Source organism: Copidosoma floridanum, unplaced genomic scaffold (assembly GCF_036245765.1).
Source record: "Copidosoma floridanum isolate Cflo_tuat_1 unplaced genomic scaffold, Cflo_Japanese_pri ptg000005l, whole genome shotgun sequence".
Lineage (NCBI taxonomy): Eukaryota > Metazoa > Arthropoda > Insecta > Hymenoptera > Encyrtidae > Copidosoma > Copidosoma floridanum.
The window spans coordinates 6,499,385-6,525,471 of NW_028321882.1; the positions used below are offsets into that span (position 1 = coordinate 6,499,385).

The 26,087-nt window shown below is 31.7% G+C and overlaps 1 protein-coding gene across 1 annotated transcript in view; it reads left to right on the forward strand.

Moving 5' to 3' along the window:
- The window catches only part of LOC106638276 (fatty acid synthase-like), a 1,454,996-nt gene that overhangs the window by 112,857 nt on the left and 1,316,052 nt on the right, over positions 1-26,087 (forward strand). The window contains exons 3-4 of the mRNA XM_089598131.1: positions 5,205-5,213; positions 18,751-18,757. Of these exons, the coding sequence (XP_089454257.1) occupies positions 5,205-5,213; positions 18,751-18,757 (16 nt within the window). The remainder of the gene's footprint in view (positions 1-5,204; positions 5,214-18,750; positions 18,758-26,087) is intronic.

Sequence of the window (26,087 nt, forward strand, 5' to 3'; positions counted from 1 at the left end):
CCTTGGATGTAACGAACGATTTAACTCAAAACGATGGAAGGACACGCTTCACGCTCTGAAATACACATTTAAAACACCAGACTCTATTTATATATCTCTCTAAGTAAACGGAGAAAAGTAGCTTAAATGCATGACGGAAACTAGAAAAAATATCCTAGAGGACGCAAAAGTTACAAGACAAGTTTGTAACGAAGCACTAAAGGAAGCCTAAGCCAGGAGCTGAGCCTCCGTGGCCCTGGCTTATAGTGTCAATGCGAGAGCAGATTTCGAGCCAGGTGTCCCAGGAGAAAGGTGTTGACAGTTCAGTGGGTGTGGCCATTACGTGTTAAGCACAAGGAAGGGTTCGTACACCCTTCTATCGTGCATAAAAGCATTCTTGATGACCTCGGAAATAAAGCATAATAATGATAATAATAATAATAATAATTATAATAATAATAATAATAATAATAATAATAATAATAATAATAATAATAATAATAATAATAATAATAATAATGACTACCGTCATTACGATTATAAAAATAATAAGTAGAAAGTAATACAAATGATAATGGTTATTGTAAAAATAATAATTATCATAATAAAAATTTTTATGACCATCGTAAAAAAAATAAGAGTAGTTATGTATAGTATATATAGTATAATAAGTAGGTTAACGACTATGATCACAAAGATGATAAGAATGTTGATAAAAATGAGGTTGAACATAATGACGATTCTAATGATAATAATGATGATGATGATAATAATAATGTTGATTATAATATTATAATTTAAAAAAGAATTATAATAATCATAATAATAATGACAGCAATAATAACAATTATAATCATAATAATATGAACGATAAATAAAATAATAATTTTAATGGTGACAAAATTTTAAATAATAACAATAATAATTACAATTATTATTATTTTAAGTATTGTTATTATCATTTCCGTTATTATCATAATCGTCATAATCATAACAATTATCATAATTATTGAGATTAATTCTATTAGAAGAATTATTATTATAACTATAACTTCTATCATTATTCTTATTATTATTTTAACTATCAGAACTGTAACAATCATTATAATTATTTGTGCTATTAGTATTATTATTATAATAATCAGTATCAATATCGTGATCATTATAATTATTGTTATTATTGTTATAATTATCATCATCATCTTTGTGATGAATAGTCTTATAAGTAATAATATGATAAAAAATATTATTACTATCATTGCCATCATGTTCATTATTAACGTTGATATTCACATAATTATTAAATTGATTATCATTATTGTAACTTAAATAACTATGATTGTCTTAATGTGAATATTAACGTTAATAATAAATATGATGGCGTTGATGGTAATAATATTTTTTATAATACTAATAGCACTAATAATTATAATAATTGTTACAGTTGTGATAGTTCTAATAATGATAAAAATACTGACAAAAGTAAAGGTTATAATAATGATACTTTCAATAAAATGAATCATAAAAATTACGATAATTGTCATGATTATGACGATTATGATTATGACAAAAATGATGATAACAATAATTAAAATAATCATAATTGTAATAATGATAATAAAGATAATAATTATTATTTCAATTGTAATAAAAATAGTAATCATAATAATGATGATAAAAAAAATTGTTATAATGATAAAAATAATAATGATGATTATTATTATAATAACAATAAGAATGATTCATATAATAATAATGACGATTAATATGATATTGCTTATAACAATGATGACATTAAAAATGGTAATAGTAATGAAAGTCATAATAATGATTACAATAATGATAGTGGGGATAATAATAGAAATAATAATTATTATAAGCGTATGGATTATGATAATAATAATAATAACAAGGATGTCACTGTTGACAAAAATTATTTAGATAATTATGATAGTGATTATAATGCTGATGATACTAATAATGTTAAAATTTTAATAATAATAATGATGATGATAGTTATTATAATAATAATGATGATAATAATTGTACTAAGAAAAATAATAGTGATAATAATAATTATGATGATAATTATGATGATAACAATGGGATGATAGTGTTCATCAGATGAGTGATCAAAATAATTCTTATTGTTTTAATAATAATTATAAAAATGATTATTACATAAAAAATGACGGTGGTAATTCTAGTGATAGTTATTTAGATGATAATTATCATAATAATAATAATTATAATGATAATAACGGGGATAATTGTATTAATAATAATAATAGTTTTGATAATAATGCAGATAATAATAAAATTAATAATAATAACGATTGTTATAATGAAGATAATGTAAATAATTAAGACAATGATGATAGTAGTGACAATGATACTTATGATGCTTCTAATAATAACAAAGAATATAATGATAATTATAATGCTTATAATGATAATTCTTATGATAATGGTAATAATAATGATCATGTAATTATTTTTATCGATAATAACTGTTATGATGATCATAATAATATTACAAATAATGTTAAAATTGATGACCATTCTGGTAGTGATTATTATAATTTAAATACTAATGAATATGATAATTATAATAAAAATAATGACAATGGTGCTCATGGTGATAATACAAATAAAGATAATTATAATAATAATAATCCATAGAATATTAAGAAATTATTTTAAGGAGTGCTTCTTGACCTATACAACAACGGAAGGCAAATGAATGGAGAAAATACCTGCAGAGGCAATATACATATCTCTGATTGGATCGGATACGTGGAACGTGTCATACGATGGACTGCTCTGCCAGAAAATTCAAGAGGGAGCGTTTTTGGTAGGATACGCAGAAGATGCTGCTGTACTTATCGTTGAACGCACACTAAAACTTGTTTTAATACGACTAAACAAGATTATGTGAAGAGTGGTTCGATGGATGGAGAGCCACAGGCTTAAATTTGCAACATCAAAGATGAAAACGGTTTTATTAACGACGAAAAAAAAAAGATATTGTCATCTACTTTAAGGTACAAGAAGAAGAAGTAATGACGCAGGTTACTGTGAAATACATAAGGGTGACGGTGGATAAAAAGCTTACAATTTTAAGTCAGCTTAGGCAAGCAGCAGACAAGGTGGTGGCAAGAGTATCGGCTTTTACCTGAACCATGCCAAACGTTAGAATTCTTAAATGTGCAGAGCACAGGCTTCTTATGTCAGTGGCCCAGACTTTCATTTAGTATGGGGCCTAAATATGAAAAGATAAAACAATCGTCAAAAATAAGAAAGTGAAAATTATCAAAGTTTAGAGCAAAAGAGCCTTAATAATCTCCTGTGCCTATCACACACTCTTGAAGTCTGCGATACTGGTGAAAGCAAGCGTAATTCCTATCGACCTTTCCTCAAGGGAACGATGACTAAAGCACCTAACGAATGCGGATCTAGAAAGTATGAAGGCCCAGAAAAACGTCCGGAAAAAAACCTATGATGCTGGCAACATACATGGTAAAATGAGCCTTAAAGTAGATCAATGGCTTTCCTGATAAAAATATTAATAAACAGACTGAGCAAAAACTTGGTAAGGTAGATGACTATCTGATCTTATTTTTTTCAAATCATGGGTATTTCCGTTTGTACCTTCAAAAGATGCGGAATTCACTGAGGGCTGCGTGTAAGTACTGCTGCTTCGATAAAGATGACGCAGAAGATTTGTTCTATGATAACATCAAGTGCATACGCAACTTACTGGTGAAAACAAGGAAACTGCAGAATTGAGATGCCAATGTCTGAAACACAGATGCCTCTATCAAAGGGCCAGAAACAGACCAGAGGCTGGACAAAGGTGCTTCGAGTACCAGCTCACACAAAAAACGATGACAGCTGCTACTAAGAACAGCAAAAAGAAGTGCTGGCAGACTCTAAGATGGGAAGTAAAAAACAACCCCTGGGTTCAAAAGAAATCAGAAAGTAACGAAAAAACAGGTAAGACTGGCACCAAGTGCAAACAAAGCCGTAGATACTATAAAGCATATCAAAAATGATGATGATAATAATGATGATGATGATGATGATGATTATAATGATGAAAATATGATGATGATGATGCTAATGATGATCATAATGATAATAATGATGATGTTGATGATAAAGTTAATGATAATGATAATAACAATAAAGATTATAATGGTAATAATAATAATAATATTGTGAAATACACTCAACAAAATAATCATAATGATGGTGGCAATGATTTGAATGACGATAATCATAATTATTATAAGGATAACGATGATGATGACAAAAAAGATAATAATAATCATAATGATGATAATAATGATGATAATTATGACGATGGAAATGATAATGACCATAACGAAAACAAGGATGATGGTGATGATTAAAATGACAATGATGATGATTGAAGATAAATTTCAAAACATAAAAATGCCTCTAGCTGCTCAAGATATGCCACACTACTAACCTCAAGTCTATAAAGTATGTTATTGTAGCGGTAAGTAGGCTTCTGGGGCGAAAATTTCTTGTATCATAGCAATCTCTTGTTCAAGCTAAGGGAACTATAATTATGGAAGTCTGGAAAGAAGTTGTTAACTTTTAGTCATCTATCCTGTGTAGGTTTTATAAGGTTTTTGTCTTAATTTATCTTTTGTCAAAGACTTACTGCGCAGGGCCGTTTGTTTTTATTATCGTCTGAATGAGAGTCATACATGGATAATAAGAGCGCTTGATTTTTTATAAGTCGAACACTTTTTTTACTTTTTGAGCAACTAATTAAAAAAAAAAAAATAGGATTATACAACTTCTGGCAGGTTTGAAGAACTATTTGCTAATTATGTTGGCCAGACATTAAAAATGTTATAGCGTTGGTAGATTAGTTATTTTAGAAGCTGTTTATGCCTTGTATCTAACTTGTAAGGTTCCTGAACATTCTTGTCATTTTTGTTATTGGTAGGTTTGTTTTTTTCTCATTAGCAGATTTAACTATATCAATGACTTTGGATCCGATTAATTTTTATAGTAACAAATCTGAATTTTACATCTGTTATCCTTACGTCCAAAGTGTCATTGTACCTGGAAAGATTTCTGTCCCACAATTTTTTTTTTCTGTACTTAAGTGACAGGTTAAAAAATATAACCTACTAGAAATTCTATTTTTATTTATTTGAAATAATTTAATGCGACATAGCTTAAAGTTTTTGTAAGTGCTAACATTATAATATCTAATACTATTACTTTTAATTCGAGACAGTCGGATCTGCTACATGGACTCTAGATGCATTTGTAAGAGTTGATTTTGGTTAATAAATAATTTTAAGAGAAAAAAAAGATTTTATGTTAAGTAACTAATTAATGATTTCAATAAAATTATACAACTTATTGTTATTTCTCGTATGAGTTGTAAATAGTTGTCTATTTGTATTTTATTAAAAACTTTTATAAAATCTATACACTTAAAACTATCGTACACACATAAAATTACTTGTAGGTGTTATCACAAAGGATAAGCAGGCTTAAAATAGCAAAGTAAGCCGGCAACAAGCGTCGGCAGAGTACAGCAGTCATAGCAGATCGTAAATAGTTAGGCTTATACCTTTTGCTCTCATTCTTCTATGACTTTGCCAAAACCAAGTGAGATACATTGAGATGTATAACACCATTAAATAATTCTTTGCATAGAGGACTTACACCTCCTGTGTTAGAAGATTGATAGAATCACTAAATTAATATTACATTTAATTCCCAATTATAAAGTGCATGTAGTTATTGTTATCTTTATATGTCTCTGAAAGAATATCACAAATACAGCTTATAGATTGTGTGACGTGACGAGTCACCGTCACAGTCAGAATACCGGTTTTGTGATAGCAGACAGGAGGAGAGGCGGTACAGTGCGCACTACCCCTCCCTTATCCCAAACCCATACATAGGTATCCATCCCTACTATGGGCAACACAACCGATTCCCGACTGTGGGTAACACCTGGTGTGTGTGTGTGTGTGTAACAACGCAACACACACCTGTGTAAGTGGCTGAGGTGCCAAGGCAGCACGGATCAGCGGGCCGGGAGGAGAGACACTCTCTCTCTTGTCTGCTCACCGTAGAGTCGTACTCTGATATACGTCGGTTGAGTTTTGCGTAAGCTAGTGAGGCGAGCTCCGTATCAGGCGACAACAGGAGACGCAGCCACGGCTACCTTTTGCTGACCCGACCGGTTTCAGGCGTATACACGCGGCTTCTGCTGGAACTCGTGCCATCCGAGTGCTGATACCTGCCAGACGGATCTCCCAGAGCCCGTGGTCAAGTTGCGGTGTACCTCGCCATAGGAGTGTTAACGGTAGGCCTGTGTCCCTTAATCCTGTCCCTACCGTGAGAGCACTGTGCCGAACAGCAACTGCCGGACCCACAGGGCCGAGTTGTTAGTTGATAGGTCTTGTCGGATGGCTGGACGTTGACATTCTTTTGTATGTCATGCATAGTTATTGTCAGAATAAACGCATTATCTTTGTATATAAATAGATGTGTTTTCCTTAATTGTAGGTGTTTGAATGCCAGCTATTCACCTATCCTACTGGCCCTTAAGGATAATTATTAATAAATATTAGATGTACAGTGTCTTGCTGCTGACTGCAAGGCGAGCAAGATTTGACACATCACAATTAATACTTTTGAATACGTATCTCTGTTTATATTTTCAGTAAACACTTTTTCTCTGAGCAGAATACAACGATTTTTTGCAACACATGTAATAATATCAACACGATAATTATAGATTTCTAAAAAAAGCACACTTTAAGAATAAGGTTGAAAAATGTAAAAAAAAGAAAAGCGTTTTTGAGCAAACACGAGAACCCTTACCAATTCAATATCATTCGCACTGCAAACACTGAGAAAGACTCTTTCATATCCTAATAACCTTAAAATTTTCTCATATAATTACAATAAATAATACTTAAAAAACGAACGAACTTTAAAGGCTTACCCGGTACTTGGAACTTGGTCTCCTTGAGACTGCAGTATGCAACTTATAAGATAGTGATTAATTACTTCCGTTAGTTTTCTGGCTCCCTTTGATTTGGGATGCGTTGGTAAAATTCGCATTATTAACTGCATCTGGGCATCAAAATGCGATAAAATCTTACTAGTAACTTTATCCTTAGACAGCGCTAGAATCATATCTGGTGCCTTATTTTAAAATTATATGACATATTCAGTACAAAATAAGTTTCTATTAGCCTTGTAAGATCAAAACTCCTAATTATGCCAAATTACTACATTCAATTTCTTTCAATTAACATCTCCCGAATAAAGTACAGTTTAACTTAATACTCTTTTCAGATAAGAGAAAATCGACCTTTATGCTGAACATACCTAGAAGTAATAATAAAACAGTTTAAACGTTATTAAAAGTTTGTAACAATTATCTCAAGAGCCTAATAAAAAAATTTGTATTGCTTACTTTGATGCCAAGTTACGTAAAAATAATGTTTAAAGTAATTACTGCTGCTTTGGAAAGTATTTATAATTAAAGAATATTTCCATGAACTCTTTAGGTGTTGTGTCGCAAAGTTACTTAAATGATTTTTTAACATGCTATATGGGAACTCCGTTTGAAATCTTCTGTTGTGGTTGTACGTCTCTTTCCATGGGCACGCTTTGTTACAAAGTCGTACACACCACACGTGTAAGAGGTTATGTGACTGACACAAGTTGCGTTTCTCTTTGTTACAATATTTGTTTGTATTCAGCCAAAAAAATTTCCAGAAAATGTCGGTATCTTTTAACTTTAAATAAATATAAATGTATGTCAGTGCACCCTATAAGAAGTAAAAGTGGTTATTTTTAAATGCACTTATTTTTTAAAATATTCTGTGACATTACGAGACATCCAAAATAATGACTTAAATGCAGGAAAAATGATGTTTACTTGCAATACAGGTATTATTAACTTATTTTTTACATAATTTTAAATACAATCACGTGCACATTTGAACGCTGTATCTATTAGAACCATCCTGTATCGTTTAGTTTCAGGGAAAAAAGCCGAGGTATTCAAATTTGTGAATGTTGCAAGAAAAATTATTTGTAGACCAATCGTTAAATTTTTTGTTTTTTAATTTTGAAATTAACTATAACGCCATCTTCAAAAAAAGGCTCAGACTTGAGCGTTAACAGGAATATCAAATACTTAACGATTTATACAAAAAATTTTAACATTCTCTGAGCATTGATAGTAAGTCACAAGACTTTCACCCCTTCAACAAAAAAAGTCAGGCTACTCCTACTATGCTTCAAGTTATACACACTAGTGTTATAGTAACTAGTTACCAGTTATACACACTGTGCTTCAAGTAAAAGTATAATAGAAACTAAGGAGGCAATCATGGCTGCCCAAACTCAGAGTTATTTTCTCTGGCTTGCTGTTGTAGCAAAACCTGCTCTGGTTGGACCAGATCAGTTGTAAGTACCGCTTTGAAATCCTAAATTACTAGGGCTGATTGTACTCTGGTATTACGCCGGTAACTTTAGCGTTTGGAACGAATTTGCATTGGTGGCATTTGTTAATGATGGTGGTTTAGGATGGAGGTCGACGTAAGTCACTTAACCATTAGAGAACAGAGTTGTCAGTAGCCGGGATACTCAGCTGCATGACTCGCAGCTCTACGCTTCATACCCTGTTCGTAAACGACTTTGATATTGGATACTTTGCTTGGGGATACAATGACCAGACTTATTTATATCTATTGCAGGTAGCTTTGATTCTACTTCTACGCCACCTAGTGAATTCTACTGAGCTGAAGTAAAAAGATAGCATTTTTCTAAAAAGCTTTAGCTTGTTTATTTCTATTGTTATTCATTTTTGCAAGATAAAAACTATACTAAGACCATCAAGGATGTGTCAAGAATCACTATGCAAAATCTCAGTAAGATCGGTTGAGTAGTTTTCGTGTTAAGTGATTGCAACGGTTTGAGCGGCTTCACTTTATATTAGTGAGATGTGTCATATACTCATGAAAATGATTGCTACCTTCTTGTCAATTTATATTTGGTAACGCTTATAATAAATAAGTTATACTTATTTCATAAAACTACAAAAATTTATGTTAGTATAAGTTTTTTATTGGCATCAGCCAAAAGCAGTAGCGAAACTGATCGGAATTCAGAGTTTTTTTTAAGTAGGAAGATTTCTTTTACTTATTATAAGGAAGTCGAATATGATTTGAACAATTTATTTATAGCAAGATATGGCTTCAAAAAAAATTGTAACAAGACTGCTCTCCAGAATCAAAAACATGAGATCAAACTGATTCATGCTGTCTTAACCTCTTGGCCATTAATGACACTCCTAACATGTATATTGTAAGGTGCATATAAAGTGCTAGATCAAAAATAAAAGCTTATTTAAAAATAAGAGATTATTATTTAAAATTTGTATATTCAAGTTTGAAACTATTGTTTACGTAATTTTTCTAACCGAAGATTGTTGGTTAACTGTGTATTTCTCATCATTCAAAAAATTATTATTGACACCTTTAGTTCAGATGGTAATCACTGATCTCTTACGAAAATACTAGTAACTACTACATGGAAGCAAACGCCACCTGACTTATGAGGGGCCTACTACCACTGGGGGATGTGAGTTTTTATCATTGAAAAACTAACTGATTTTGCCTTTTATGGATTAAGAAATGTATTTTATTATCTTTGCTTGAATAAAATTGACTTTTTGTTAGAAAAAAGGTGTGCTGTGTTCCACAAACTAACTAGCAGTAAAAAAAAAGACAGTTTCGGTGAATGTTTCTAAGAAGTTGTTGTTATCTTTACGTAAAATTGCCTGCCGTTTTTACTTCTGGAAGATTTTCAGAACATAGCACCAGAAGTCAACAGTCATACTAGCTCTACCTAAATGTTTCTGTTGCCACATATGAAAAAAGTAACTGCAGGTAACAATTGCAGAGTACATCTACTATTTCTTAAACAAAGGTAACGACACCTTTGCGTCCTCTCGGCTATCCTTTGAGGAATCATAAGACGTTTGCGTATAAATTTCAGTTCTTCTCTTTGTAAGAAAATTAACTATTTGGTTACATACATTTACGTCCATCTCTCACCATACGGTTTTAAATCATTCATTTACAACAAATAAATGTAACTTTAAAACAAGTAGCATTGCAAAACCTAATTTAATCAAAGATAATCAAATTGAAAGATATAAGCGTGTACCAATCTTCGATAAAAATTTTTATTTAAATCGATCGAACTACCCTACATCAAAACAAAATAATTAACAACATAAACAAATCCAAGTTACTCAATTTGTTAACTTTTTTCTAAGGTTATAAACTTTAAGTAACTAGCTTAAACCGTCAAAATACTGATAGGGGAGGGGGTGGAGTACTCCTAGTTCCCTTAGCAGTCGAAGCATTTATTACATAACTGTTTTAAAATTATTATTTAGAAAAAGATAATCTCAAAGAAAAATATTATAAAAAAATAATGTTAGCCCCTATTATTATTTGAAAAATTAAATGTGAACGTAATTAATAAAAACAGAATTTTTATGAAAACAGCATGTCGATCGTCATAGTGATACAGTATGGTATGGGTTGGGCCACCTCTGGCATTAGGATAATTGAGTATTTTTCACTTAGGTATACAGACAGGTAGTAGTCATACCTCAGTTAATGTAGTATTCAAGACTATCATTAAAAAGGAATAAAATTTATAAAATTAAGGAAAATAATAAAGAATACATCATTTATTCTTCACATTGCATTGTAAATTACATTTTTTTCTTATTTGGGCAAGTAACAGTCTAAAAATTGTATCATAAATAAGTATCCTCAATGAATGAATCAATATGAATTTCTTAAATAATATTTCGTTTATGTAAATGCGTAACTAACTTTTTCTTTATGAACACTGTGGCAACGATCTTCACTAAAGAAAAATCAGTCTTATTACTTCTGCAGATTATAATAATTTCTTTTTACTTCATAAATTGATGCCTCGATGGAAGACTATAACAACTCTGATATAACACGAAAGCTATCTCACGGCACTGGTTAAATAAAAAGAATCACAGCAGTATGGCTACAACAAAAAGAATCAGAGCGATACTTGTTGCGTCAAAAACAGTCACATCGCAATCAGTTGGGTCGAAAAGAATCACAGCACTCTAGTTTTGGTTAAAAACAATCACAATGCTATATTATATAGGTTGCATCGAAAACAACAACAGGATATTGAGTTGGGTCGAAAAGAATTACAGCGCCATATTTTCGGTCGAAAAAGTCACAGCGCCATATTTTCGGTCGAAAAAAGTCACAACGCTATAAAATATATAGGTTGCGTTAAAAACGATCACAGCACAATAAGTTGAGTCAAAAAGAATCACGGTACCATAGGTTGTGTCGAAAAGAGGCACAGCACATAGGTTTAATCGAAAAAAATCACAATGACACAAGTTGCGTTGAAAAGAATAACAGTGCTATGAGTTGCATCAAAAAGAATCACAGCGCTATAGGTTCTGTCAAAAAAAATCGCAACGCATAGGTTCCATCGAAAAGAATCACAACGATACAAGTTGCGATGAAAAGAATCACAGCACTTTAAGTTCCACTAAGGAAAATCATAGCACTATGAGTTGTGTCAAAAATAATAACAGCTCTATAAATAAGGTCGTAAAGAATCGAAGTTACGCCAGTTAAATTTAGAAAAACATCTTATATGTGACTATTTATTTTAATGACTAAAATTTTTAGCTTTTTTTAGAGATTTTCAAAGCTCTTATAAGTTTAATAAAATTTTTAAGATCTTAAGACTTAACAATACTGAAACTTTTTTTTTAGTCTTATCTTAATTAGTCTTATCTCGACGTTTTTGGCTTAAAATCTAGCTGTTTTGTCTCGAAGCCTATATCATACATGCCTTAACTTAGATATACTAATAAATTGAAGCAAATTACCATGATTGTGTGTAAGTCTGGTGCTTTAAAAATGTACGTGCATACATGATTTCCTTATATCCAGGATACTTCAAAATGCTTTTCAAAAATTATAAAGTGGAAAATTAACTGTAATAATTCTAGAAATTTTAGTAACTTTGAAGTTAATAGTTTAGAATAAAAAATTTTCATTAACTCAAATAACAAGATATAGGTCAATGATACTAAAGTTTACAGTGTACTTTGATTGCGTACATCGGAAAAATCAAACTTATTAAATATTTTCTTCGTGCGTTGTTTCATTAAACGTAAGACTTTTTTTTTCAATTTAAATCAAAATTATATTATAATTTTCTATTGCTAAATTAGGTATTCTTTTAAATTTAAGTTATTGCAACAAGATTTTTTAATTTTTTAATTTTTCAATGCTTTTTTTAAACTAAAATAAGTTGTTCATTCATTTAATTTTTTTTTTAACATGAACATTAGATTTAATTAGCAAATTCCAAAACAATAATCAGTTTATACGTTTAGTAAAAATCGTCTCTTGTTCGAAAAATATACCATTGCAAAAATAATTTCACATTAAAAAGAACCATTTTTTTTTAACTTAATTTATTAGATCACTTACGCTTTTATTTATTACATACTTCTCTTATGAGGGGTCATACTTTCGTAGGACCTATATTGTTGGTAAAATTATAAGGCTCACTCTTGAAATCAAATATGCTGTACAAATGATGAAACTCAAAAAAAGTTAGCCCAATAAGCCAGCAGAGTCATGTATTATTAAATAAGGAAGCGATAAAACAGGCACTTTGAACTAAATGACCTAGTACGCTTCCTAATCATTCAATAAATAATTATTACAGCAGACCACCTTAAGCAGAACGAACAATCGAATTTCAAGGAATAAAAACATGGACTTTACTACGTGTGCCAGTTATCAAACAATTGATTGCACATCCTAAGTATTTAACAAATAGTTTACACATTATGCCCCTTTAGCCAAACGGCCCAGTGCGCTCTTCAATAACACAGGTCAACATTTGATACTAGGAAAAACACAAAAAACGCTACAGTGCTCTAGGGGTTTTTCGATTCAATTTCGTAGTTCACTTGGCTTTTCGCCTTTGTTAAAGATTATTCTAAGGTCATTTTATAGTCAAATCAACATATTTTCACGAAAATATCTGCAAAAAATTTTTGCGCATGTTTTTAAGGCATCTGAATTCTATTTTGTAGTTTGTCTGGCTAGAAAAGTTTGATAAAGATCATATAAAGGTCTTTTTAAGGTCATTTACTGGTCATTTGAAGGTCAAAGTGACTTAATGTGACCAAAAAAATCTGAGAAAAATCAATCGTACAATTTCAAGGTCATTTTAAGGTCACATAGACATATTTTGACCAAAACTTTTGCGAAAAGTTCATGCATATGATTTTGAGATTTCTGAGTATGAGTTCGTAGTTTCTTACAAAAATAAAGCTTACTCCGTAGTTCTTAAATTCAGTTTTTTCGATGTAGAACTGGTGTATATGCCAGGTGTATTAGAATCACATTATGTATACAATTTTTCTGGTGTCTCTGACCAGATTTTTTAAAATTTGTTGATGCCTTAGGTGATATAGATACTCGCTCATAAGAAGTCCTTCTAATCTTACAGTATATATTTAAAGTTTTTTCTTATTTCTTATAAATCTAGCTTAGTCTTGTTTTGAAATCTAATATATAGATGTAGTTGCCCCCAGGACACCTTTACGTGGTGACGGTGGGCAACGGAGTTGTCTCACTATCTGGCAAAGTCCTTGAGTTACGGCATACATGCCGTTATGGAAACTACTCGTAAAAAACTTACGAGACAGGATCACGAAAATCCAGAATTGGTGGCTGGTCAGGGTGGGAAAGCGGGCCCACAGGCATCGTCATTATGCGACCGCAGCTGTTCATTGGTGGGAAAATTCGCCTCCGTAGAGTCTAATGCTCCAAAATATTCATTATGTTTCATGAAACTCAATTATTTCTGTGTTGTTTTTGGGGAGTATACTCCACAAAATAGAATCACATTTTTAAATTTATTGAAAGAAAAATATTGCAAAATTTATAATGTTTTAATATCATTGGATAACGTATGTACACCAAACTCTATATATCATAAATGCCACAACGTTTTAATAACAGAATTATTAAGAAAGTATTTTCTCAGCCAATGATATGGACATTACCAATAGATCATACCACTGGCTGTTACTTCTATTTAACAAATTTGAAAGGATGCAAACGAAGAAATAAGAATCCTACATCTTATGCACGAAAAACATCTGTAACTTTACCAGTTTTTATTGACACAGATTCTGATCACATCATGGAGATTAATGAATCAGAATAAGAGACGGTGATTGATGAAGATATGCCAGATAAAATAGTCGAACTTCAAGAAAGTGAAAATTTTAGCACATCAGAATCAGATAACGAAGAAAGTACATCGAAAGACAAAACGTTTAATTAAAACGAATTTAGCAATCTCTGCAGGAACTTAGGACTCTCAAAAGATAAATCGGAGCTTTTAGCATCTAGGCTGAAGCAAAAAAAGTGTCTATCAAAAGAAACAAGAATTCCTTTCTATCGTTCGAGAGAACGTTCTTTCAGGAAGTATTTTACCAAAATGAAAAATCTAGTCTACTGCCGTAATGTTGAAGGATTAGTGCAAAAATACGGTGTAGAGCACATAGCAAGTAATTGGCGACTGTTCATAAATTCTTCTAAAAGAAGCCTAAAAGCTATACTGTTACATGACAGCAACGTTTATGCCCTTTTACCAACAGCTCATTTTTTGTACAAGATAAAGAATATCATAATTTGGAGTTTCTTTTGCAAAAATTAAAAAACGATCAAAACCAGTGGTAAACTATATCAACCAGTCAACTATGTGGAGACTTAAAGATTTTTACAATATTACTGGGTCAGCAAAAAGGGAACATTTCTTTTTCCTGTCTTATCTCTAAGTAAAATAGTTGGAATTGAGATAAACATTATGTAAAAAAAGACTGGCCATTAAGAAAGGAATTAATTCCAGGAAAAAAAAACATTATAGGTCCAAGTTTAATATCAACCAATAAAGTCCTACTTTCCCCTTTGCATATGAAACTTGGTCTTGCAAAACAACTGGTGAAGGCCATGGGCATTAACGAAAGTCCTCTGTTCATGCATTTTTTAAAAGTACTACCCTATCTTTCCGAAGCTAAAATCAGAGAGGGAATATTTACTGGGCCATGAATAAGAGACCTCGTGAGAAATGAGATATTTGGAAGAAAAATAAATATAACAGAGAAAGCAGCATAAAGAAAATTCAGAGAGGTATCGACTAAATTTCTTGGCAATCATAAAGACCCTAATTATAAAAGTATTGTTGAAAACTTATAAAAAAATTACAAAGAAATGGGGTATTTAATGAGCTTAAAACTACATTTTCTCGATTCACACCTTGATTGGTTCCCTGGAAATCTTGGAGATTTTAGTGAAGAGCATGAAAAAAGGATGCATCAAGACTTGAGTAAATTTGAAAACAGGTTTCAAGGTGTCTAGAGGATAAATATGTTAGCAGATTATTGCTGGAACCTTAAGCGTGATTCCAATTAAGATCGTAAAAAAAAACAAAAAGAAGATTATTTAAAACGAAAGCGTACTTATTAAAGTAGTACCCCAACGTGAGAGGCAAGGGGACACACAAAAATAAAGCACCCCAAAGGGTTCAGAAATTTGCCTCGTCTACGTCATTGATTTTGGGTAAGGCTAAAAGCAAGAACAGAGCTTAATATAAAATTTTAATTAGGCTTGTCTAAACACAAGCACTGTGCATTGAAAACATTGCTACATTCCATTACTACCCAAGGTGTCGACTTTATAGGTTTCAAAAACTTACAAAATATACACAGTATGATTCTAAGGATTCCGTATAAGTGATTTACCATATGATTATATCTTAGACGACCACCGCATAAGAGCTATTTAGTTAGAGAAAAGTCTTGTGGTCAGACTAATTACAGAATCTTACTTAGAAGCCTTAAAAACATGTGCAAAAATTTTTTGCAGATATTTTAGTGAAAATGTATTAATTTGACCTTAAAATGACCTTAAAATGACCTTAAACAAAGGTAAACAGCCAAACAAACTACGAAATCGTATTCAGGGACCTCAAAAACGTCTGCATAATATTTTTCAGACTTTTTTGGTCGTATCAAGTCTTTTTGACCTTTAAATGACCTTTAAATGACCTTAAAAAGACCTTCATATGATCTTTCTTAAAATTTTCAGGCCAGACAAACTACAAAATAGAATTTAGAGGCCTTAAAAACATACGCAAAAATTTTTTGCAGATATTTTCGTGGAAATACGTTAATTTGACTTAAAAATGACCTTCAAATGACTTTGAACAAAAGCGGAAGGCCAAGTAATCTACGGAATCGTATTTAGGGACCTCAAAAACCTACGCATGATTTTTTTAGATTTTTTCGGTCCCATCAAGTCACTTTGACTTTTAAATGACCTTAAACCTAATGTGAGAATGGTTAAAAAACCCACTCACCGTAATCAGTGACCTGAAAAATTTCCAGAGCACTCTAGCGTTTTCCGCGTTTTTTTTTTATATAAAACGTTCACCTGTGTTTTAAATAAACAATAAATACAACATGCAACTGTGATCGAATTTCCTACGGCAATTTTTAATTATTAAATAAATAGTTAAAAAAATAGGCACCCTAAGCTGAACAATCCAGTGAACTTTTTAATCACAAGAATAATGATGAATACAAAAAATGCCCTTAACTGAACGACCCAGAGCACCCATAACTCTAAAAGTTGCAACGTTGCATACACCGGAGATAAAAAGTTTTTCCTTTTTTTTGTTTTCAATTCAAATGCTTTAAGCGCTTTAACAAGAAATGAAAAAGGCACTCTACAATTCTTAAGATCATAAAAATTTTATTTTTCTTGAGATATAGGAGTTTAAGGATTAATTTAAGTGTATGGGCGTGAAAAATATGTTTGAGCTCAGAAAACGATTGAACTAAGATTATAGTAGTATAGTTAGAATGATAGTGTAGTAGAGTGACAAGTTCCAACGATCTTTGTCATCTGGAATCATGAATTTTATGTGTTATATCATGAAAATGACTGAAAAATATGGAGACTTAGGGAACATTTATTAACACAAGCTGCACGCCACTAATAATGTCTAAAAATTTATTAATTTTTCATTCATCATTTTGAAGCTGAATCTGCGGCGGGTACACCCTTACTTCATTGTGTGTTTCTATATCATTTGGTAAAAAGTAAAAAGAAATCAATAATAGGGAAACGCAGGCGAAATTTTCGGTAATCATTAAACAAAACATATTTTTTAGGTTATGTCTTAAAGACACTTTTACACCACATTGCATACGTGTACGTGACTTGAGAACCAAAAAATTGGATACTTATAATAAATATATTTAAATGCTTTAAATAGGTTCTGAATAAGAAATAATAACACTTACTTGGCATGATGATTGCTTGATAAAAACCAGGATTCCAAGAAGAATTGAAATTTTACGTATAGCCACGTAATTGTAGGCCTTGCAGTGATCTACTTCTGACTCGCAGTAGCGCAAGTACATTTTTACTGAAATGCAAGTGTGAGCACCCTCTCAGCACGTACATACGAACTATATAAGAGGTGCATCAAATCAGCTGTTACGTGTAAATAAAATAAGTTCATTTATCTACGAAACCCTAAATAATCTAGCACTGACTTTTTCATCCAATTAGTAAGAGGACTTATTTAAAATTTCAATTTAATAGTTAACCAAAAAATATTTCTTGGAAAAGCAATTCATAGGTAACGTTTCTCTGTCAGTCACTCTAGTTTTCCTGGAGGAGTGTACCTTTTTGTACCCGGACGTATAAAACTATACTATACAAAAACAGCATGTATGTATAGAGTGAAAGTCCTGAAACTATATTTGTTTCAATTCCAGATATGACAAAATCATCGCAGCTAAGATAAACTATAATAACTGACAGAAGTTTTGCTACTACTAACCGTGGGTAACTCTTGAAAATACACCTTTTCGATTAACTATAAGATCAAGATTTTAACTTATTTCTTTGATAAACTTTATGATGAAATGGAGGTTCACTTATTTAAAGATTTATAAATAAATATGCTTATTATTTTACGTAGATAAAACAGCTAATTTGCTGCACTTCTCGTATAGTTCGTGCTTACTTGCCAAGAGACCTCTCACGCTAGCTTTCAGGTGTAAATTCCCTCGGTAACTTAATACGAGCGTTAATTTGGCTTATAAAAAAAATTAAATATATGACGTACGTGTGGACCAAAAAATTTTTCAGCAGTAGTGCAGTCTGTAGACCAGTTACTAAACCTTTGATATAGGAAGTGGATGTGCAGTAGTGGTTTCTTATAAGATTGGCGAAACAGACCAAAAAACAACGACAAAAAATATCAAACAAAAAAATGGCGTCATATTAAGAAACGTACTCATAATGTATTTTTCAAATATCTTGTCAACGATAATAGACACGCCGAGCATAATAATATTAGCGTGTATGGCGAAAAATTTCCTAATAAATAAGCACTTTTGCAACATGTTGACTTACAAAAAATCTTAAGAAGAACAATCGCTAAGACGTTTTTAGCTATTACGGTAATACTTAGGAAAAAGATGCAAGCGCCAATACCAGCGAAGAAAAGACATTCGCTTCATGCAGAAATTAAAAATAACGACACCTGTAGGAGAAAAGATGTCAATGCTAACTAATAAAGAATATAGGAAATTCAAAGTGATCAGTGATCCGTTGGGGGTGAAATGTAAGAAAATAAATAAATACAAGTAAAGTGTATTTACATTTTCCTGCGTTGATTTATTGATGCGCAACGTTTCGCTGACAATATGCGTCAGCCTCATCAGGCTACAAAATTAAAATTAAAAACACCCAATGAGTGATCTGGAAGGCTCAAACACAAAAATACAATAAATTTTTTTTGTAAATTGTTACCGCAGGTACGCGAAAATTCGTAAGTTTGGTTGACTTGCTCGTCACCTGTCGTGCCGTCGACTGACAATAAATTACAACCACAAGCCAGCGCTTATATAGGCGGAGCCGCAAAGGTAGACGGTAAAGGGCGATGAACTCGATCGGGACATTTAAACTTTCGTAGTAAAGGAAGGTATGCTCTATTAAAGGAAAGCACATCCTCCTTTCTATTGATGTTGTGTTTGTCGAGTTTTATATAAAGCATTTCGGAAATAATTCTTTTTTTATAATTGGATTCTTTGTCAAGGATTTTAAAGTTATCCCAATCGAATTCATGGTCAAAATTGATTTGGTGTGCACAAACAACGGAATCGGAGTTTTTACTTTTCATATGTTCACTGATGCAGACCTCCGCCGCTCGCTTTGTTTCACCCACATATGACGCAGGACAATTTTTACAATAAAACTTATATACTACATTTGTCTGTTTATGTTTATTCGTTGTATCTTTTTCTAAGCGGACGATATGCTGCAGTTTATTGTTAATAAGAGGGTAAGTGTGAATATTGTAGGGTTTTAACATGGTTGAAAATTTTTCAAAATTATTGTCAATATATGGTATGCCAATTTTGCAGAGAGGGTAGGTGTTTGTAGTGCTTCTGTTATGATTACTATATTTGTGTCTTTTTAATCTGACCTTTATGTTTTTATTAATAAAGTTAAAAGAGTAATTGTTATTTATCAACAGGTTTTTCACCCTAGCAATATTCACACCGTAAAAACGTGTACTGGCAAGTAAGATCGCCCTATCAACCAAATTAAAAACAATATTTCTCTTATAGCTTACTGGATGACCAGAAAAATAATTTAAGATTCGTCCGGAAGAAGTAGGTTTTTCAAACCAGTCAAAATTAAAATAATTAGAATTTCTTATTATCGTCAAGTCTAAAAAGTTGAGTTTCTTGTCAATCTCCATTTCATATGTAAATTGTAGTTTGGGATGATATGAATTAAAAATATTTAAGATTTGGTAAAACCTAGAAGTTGGTCTCTCACACCTCGATACGAACGATCGAGTAAAGACTAAAATCCGTGACAAATAATCTTAATATTTAGTTAATGCTTGTAAACAAAAGCCAGCTATTTCTAGAAAGGACCGCCAATATGCAAAAAATTTAAAATCAACAAAAAATTTTCTAAACAAAAATCCCGATATATTTTTCACCTCTGCTGACAAAGGCAACGTTATGGTTTGTCTCAAAAAAAGTGAATATACGGAAAGAATGCATAATTTACTGTCTGATAAATCGACGTATAAAATTATTTCAAAAAACCCATTAAACTCTCTACAAAAGAGAACCTCTGACATTTTAAAGAATCTCAACTCTAACGGCTTCCTTTCTAGAACATACCATCCCAACGCTTTGTCGCTCACAGATACAACTCTAGCTAAATGTTATGGCTTGCCGAAAATTCACAAGGTCGATGCCCCTTTACGTCCTATCGTCTCTCTTATCAATAGCCCTACATATTTAGCAAAAGTAATTTACGATGAACTCAAGAAGTCAGTCAACGTTCCAATATCACACATTAATAATAGCTTTGAATTAAAAAACAAACTAAAAAATATAAAACCCACTACTAATTACAGACTAATGTCTTTAGATGTCAGCTCCCTATTTACTAATATTCCTCTAGAGTTGGTACTACGGAGCATCGATCGACGTATTGTGACCATAATGAATAAATGTCGAATCCCGGTTGATGAAATTCGACAATGTACAGAATTTTTGTTCAATATTACTTTTTTTACTTTTGACAACATTTTTTATCAACAAATTTTCGGCACGCCAATGGGTTCTCCTATTTCACCTTTGTTTGCTGACCTTGTAATGGACGACCTGGAAAATGATTGTCTCTCCATCTTTAAAAATAACTATAATATTATTTCATCTTTTTATTTTCGTTACGTGAATAATGTATTACTTTTTATTAATGTTGACCATATTGACCAAATCTTAAATATTTTTAATTCATATCATCCCAAACTACAATTTACATATGAAATGGAGATTGACAAGAAACTCAGCTTTTTAGACTTGATGATTATAAGAAATTCTAATTATTTTAATTTTGACCGGTTTGAAAAACCTACTTCTTCCGGACGAATCTTAAATTATTTTTCTGGTCATCCAGTTAGCTATAAGAGAAATATTGTTTTTAATTTGGTTGATAGGGCGATCTTACTTGCCAGTACACGTTTTCACGGTGTGAATATTGCTAGGGTGAAAAACCTGTTGATAAATAACAATTACCCTTTTAACTTTATTAATAAAAACATAAAGGTCAGATTAAAAAGACACAAATATAGTAATTATAACAGAAGCACTACAAACACCTACCCTCTCTGCAAAATTGGCATACCATATATTGACAATAATTTTGAAAAATTTTCAACCATGTTAAAACCCTACAATATTCACACTTACCCTCTTATTAACAATAAACTGCAGCATATCGTCCGCTTAGGAAAAGATACAACGAATAAACATAAACAGACAAATGTAGTATATAAGTTTTATTGTAAAAATTGTCCTGCGTCATATGTGGGTGAAACAAAGCGAGCGGCGGAGGTCTGCATCAGTGAACATATGAAAAGTAAAAACTCCGATTCCGTTGTTTGTGCACACCAAATCAATTTTGACCATGAATTCGATTGGGATAACTTTAAAATCCTTGACAAAGAATTCAATTATAAAAAAAGAATTATTTCCGAAATGCTTTATATAAAACTCGACAAACACAACATCAATAGAAAGGAGGATGTGCTTTCCTTTAATAGAGCATACCTTCCTTTACTACGAAAGTTTAAATGTCCCGATCGAGTTCATCGCCCTTTACCGTCTACCTTTGCGGCTCCGCCTATATAAGCGCTGGCTTGTGGTTGTAATTTATTGTCAGTCGACAGCACGACAGGTGACGAGTAAGTCAACCAAACTTACGAATTCTCGCGCACCTGCGGTAACAATTTACAAAAAAAATTTATTGTATTTTTGTGTTTGAGCCTTCCAGATCACTTATTGTGTGTTTTTAATTTTAATTTTGTAGCCTGATGAGGCTGACGCATATTGTCAGCGAAACATTGCGCATCAATAAATCAACGCAGGAACATTTAAATACACTTTACTTGTATTTATTTATTTTCTTACATTTCGCCCCAAACGGATCACTGATCACTTTGAATTTCCAAATTCACCGGAGGGCACTGATATATACTAACAAATTAATAAAGAATATACATCATCTTATAGAAAAAATTAAGAGAAATTACTTAAGTCAACAGTAAAAAATATTTAACAACTAAAATAAGTTTTCTTACTCTTCAGTACTATATACATAAAAATTAATACTTTTTTCTTTAATTTCATGAAAAAAAAAATCCTGAGTATGAAATAAATATAATGTCTAGGTAAGTATAATTAATACTATTTACTCATGGTCTGATTTAAAAGTACTCCAAGAAGTAAGCTAATATTCGAGTAAAACCACAGTACACACTTATGAAATATCTGTATATTCGGTAGAAAAAAATTTTTTTCTTACGAAAATATTAATATGAATTAATTAATTAGTATGTATAATCAACACAAAAAAAATTACATTAGTTCTTAAATACACTTTATTGTTGAACTAAACGCTTATATCATATTAATGTTTCTAAGATTCTGTTTATTCTTGTTAGTTGGTATCTGCAACTTTTACCCTATAGGTGGTGTTGTTTCGAATTACTACACGAAGTAAATACCTTGCTTCACCTTATAAGAGATAAATATAATAATCCAAGTAATGGTGTAGAGAGAGAGAGAGAGAGAAAGAGAGAGAGAGAGAGACAAAAGGAAAGAGACAGCAACCGAGTATGAACTGGATAGGATTTTTGGTCTCAGTTTACGGCCAGAGCTTAATTTTGTATTTTGAGTCCAATAAAAAAATTTGTCAGTAAAAAAACTGTATCGAAAAGACAACTTTTTTTATTTTTTGGTATTTTCTACTAACTTAGGTAAGTCTGAATTAAGGATAATTCTTTTTTTTGGTAGTCAAATCAGTCAATTTAGATGTAAATTACCCAATTAGTATACAGGAACCAGCTACTGCGCCCTTGATGTTAATACAAAATAAGAATAACAAATAGAAAAATTCGTGCGCTTAAATATTGTAACACACTCGAACATTTATAACGTTTAATCCAGAATCATACTTTACTTTGTGACATTCATTATTGCTTAACTACGTTATTTTCAACGAGTCTAACAGACAAAACTTTGTAGTCATGTACAGTAATTGGTGCGCAGCAATTCAGTCTTTAAACATTATAGGAGATACCCATGAAGTAATTGGAAGTGCTGTGACTAATGCTAATTTTTGAACCATGCGTCGTAATTTAAACAAGTTATATCATCACTTGAATAATTATTTAGAAAAAAAATCTGTAACATAACAGAAAAACGTTGCTTTTTTCAATCGCATAAGATGCTGCAAATAAAGATAAAGTGAAAGGCGTAAAAACCCATTAATACGACTAGTTTCATAATTAAAGACAGATAAAAACTGATTACTACCATATATACCTAATGATATCACTGTAACTTAAGTCACTATCAGTAGCGTGTAGCAAGTGGCATTAGATTTTTTTGAAATGTAGCTTTTTTTGGTTTTTTTTTTAAGATTAATTTAATGAATAACAAGTTTCAGAAGACAAATAGTGCTCTAACTGCTTTACGTTTTTATTGATTATTCTGCTTTCCCTGTCATCTCTTGTGGTGTACAGCTTCTTTAATTAAAATGTATCAAAATTTTGGTTTGTCACGCTCATTTCCACAACAAAATATTTAATGTATTAAGTTTTCCAGGATGGAAAATAGCTATTTTTAGTCATTCAATTTTGCTGAAAATAAGAATTTCGTTTTGGTACATATGACTTCTCCTTTTTCAAGTCATTTTTACGTGCGTTTACAGCTTATTTTTACTTTGTTGGGTTATTCGGTTACACGGGTCATTAGTATATCGTGATAATATCATGGCAATGTGTTTTTTAATCGTTTTTATAGTCAATTACGTGGACGATGACTTACCTAGATGTATACACTATTATAATTTGAATTTAATAGTTTTGAAAGCTTAAACTTATTTCTCACGGAATGAATCTTTAAACTCCTATATCTCGAGGAGGCTTAACTTTAATGATCTAAAAATTGATGGGTGCTTTCCTTATTATTAATTAAAGCGCTTAAAGAATTTTCTTCAAACAAAAAACAAACAAATTTTTTTTTGTCATGGACTTCTAAATTATTACATAAAGAGAATTTTTAACAATAATATTCCATTAAACGACTCGGCACACGTCCTTATTATAAAATAAATAGTCAACAGGCACTAGGATATTTGCTTGAATTTCCTTGTTGTAATGATACTATTTTCAATAATTTAATAATCAAGAAGCTTACTACGTAGTGTAGTGAGAGACATTTTTTGTATCGATTATTTATGTATCCATTGAGATACGCTGGGTCATTTTTTTAATGGGTTCTATTTAATTGATTACTTATGTATTAGAAGTGCACGGTGGCTTAGTCAGCTAGGTCGTGGATTGGCACGCGGGAGACGGTGGTTCCATTCCCGGCCAGTGCGACTTTACGGGCAAGTACCTCTGTGATTTTTCACGTGTGCTTTTTCACCACGCAATGCTCCTCGAGGAGGGCTTAGGCGACCTTCTCACAGCAAAAATTGCCTAATTTTTCCCTACCCTCCTCCCAGTAATGGGAGGCCTCCTATCCCACATCCCTTCCTTCTCCCAAGTGCTAAGTGCCCATAGTAGTGCCCTTATTAAAGGAGCTGGACGTAGAGCACTATAATATAAAAAAAAAAAAAAACTTATATATTAATAGAAATGCACTCTCTGTTCTTTTTCTAAGAGCAAATTTTATACTTGTTATTAATTTCACAATCAAAAAGCGTACTAGAGTTATTTAGTTAAAGTTGCTTGTTGTATTAAAAATGTATGTAATAATTAAGCAGCACACTGCGTCGTCCGGTAATTACCTGTTGTATTAATTATTTATTTAAAAATACGGAAGCGCAGTTGGTCATTTGGTTTGGTTAAGTGCATATTTGAGGAAATACAGAACCTATGTTAAGACTTAACTCAAGGTCTCTATATAGCATACATCATGATTACAGCATCCATATGCGTTAATTTCATACGCTTAGTAATTAACGCTAATAGCGCCACTCGATGGTGTACGCCGTTGTTTTATTTTTTTTAAGTGTATATTATATTAAAATATTATTCAAGAAAAATAACACGGCACATGTATATTTCTTACGGCAAAGAAATAATTTTATAGTTTGTTTGGTTGTTATTATATGATTCATAGTTTGACAACCTCTATTTTTGCGCACTTAGACCGAACGATTATGGGCTACTTACTAAGCGTATTCTAAAAAAAAGTAGCTGTTTTTCGAAACTAATAAATTGTATGTTTTGTAGTGTTTTATTAAAATATCTAAGTAAAATAATATAAAAATTCAATACGTCCAATAGGTATACAAGCGAACGTCGATACACTTTAATCATTGTATCAATAGGCGCATATGTATAGATGGCGGTACTCTTCATACAAGCACTCTCTATTACCATCCATACATGCCCTTTCTCAATATATAAGATATAGAAATTACTTGACTATACAAATCCACATAATTTCTTTTTCAAGAAATTTTCCTTTGGAGAAAATAATTCAGAACGAGAAAAAATCCTCCCCGGGTGCGGATCGAACACACAACCTCCTGTTTACTAGACAGTTGCTCTACCACTTGAGCTACCGAGGAGCTGTGCATTCAATATATTATATATTAAGAAAGGGCATGTATGGATGGTAATAGAGAGTGCTTGTATAAAGAGTACCGCCATCTATACATATTCGCCTATTGATACAATGATTAAAGTGTATCGACGTTCGATTGTATACCTATTGGACGTATTGAATTCTAATTCACCAACAAGCATTAGAGTCACATGCCTACATTATCGAGCTTAGGTGA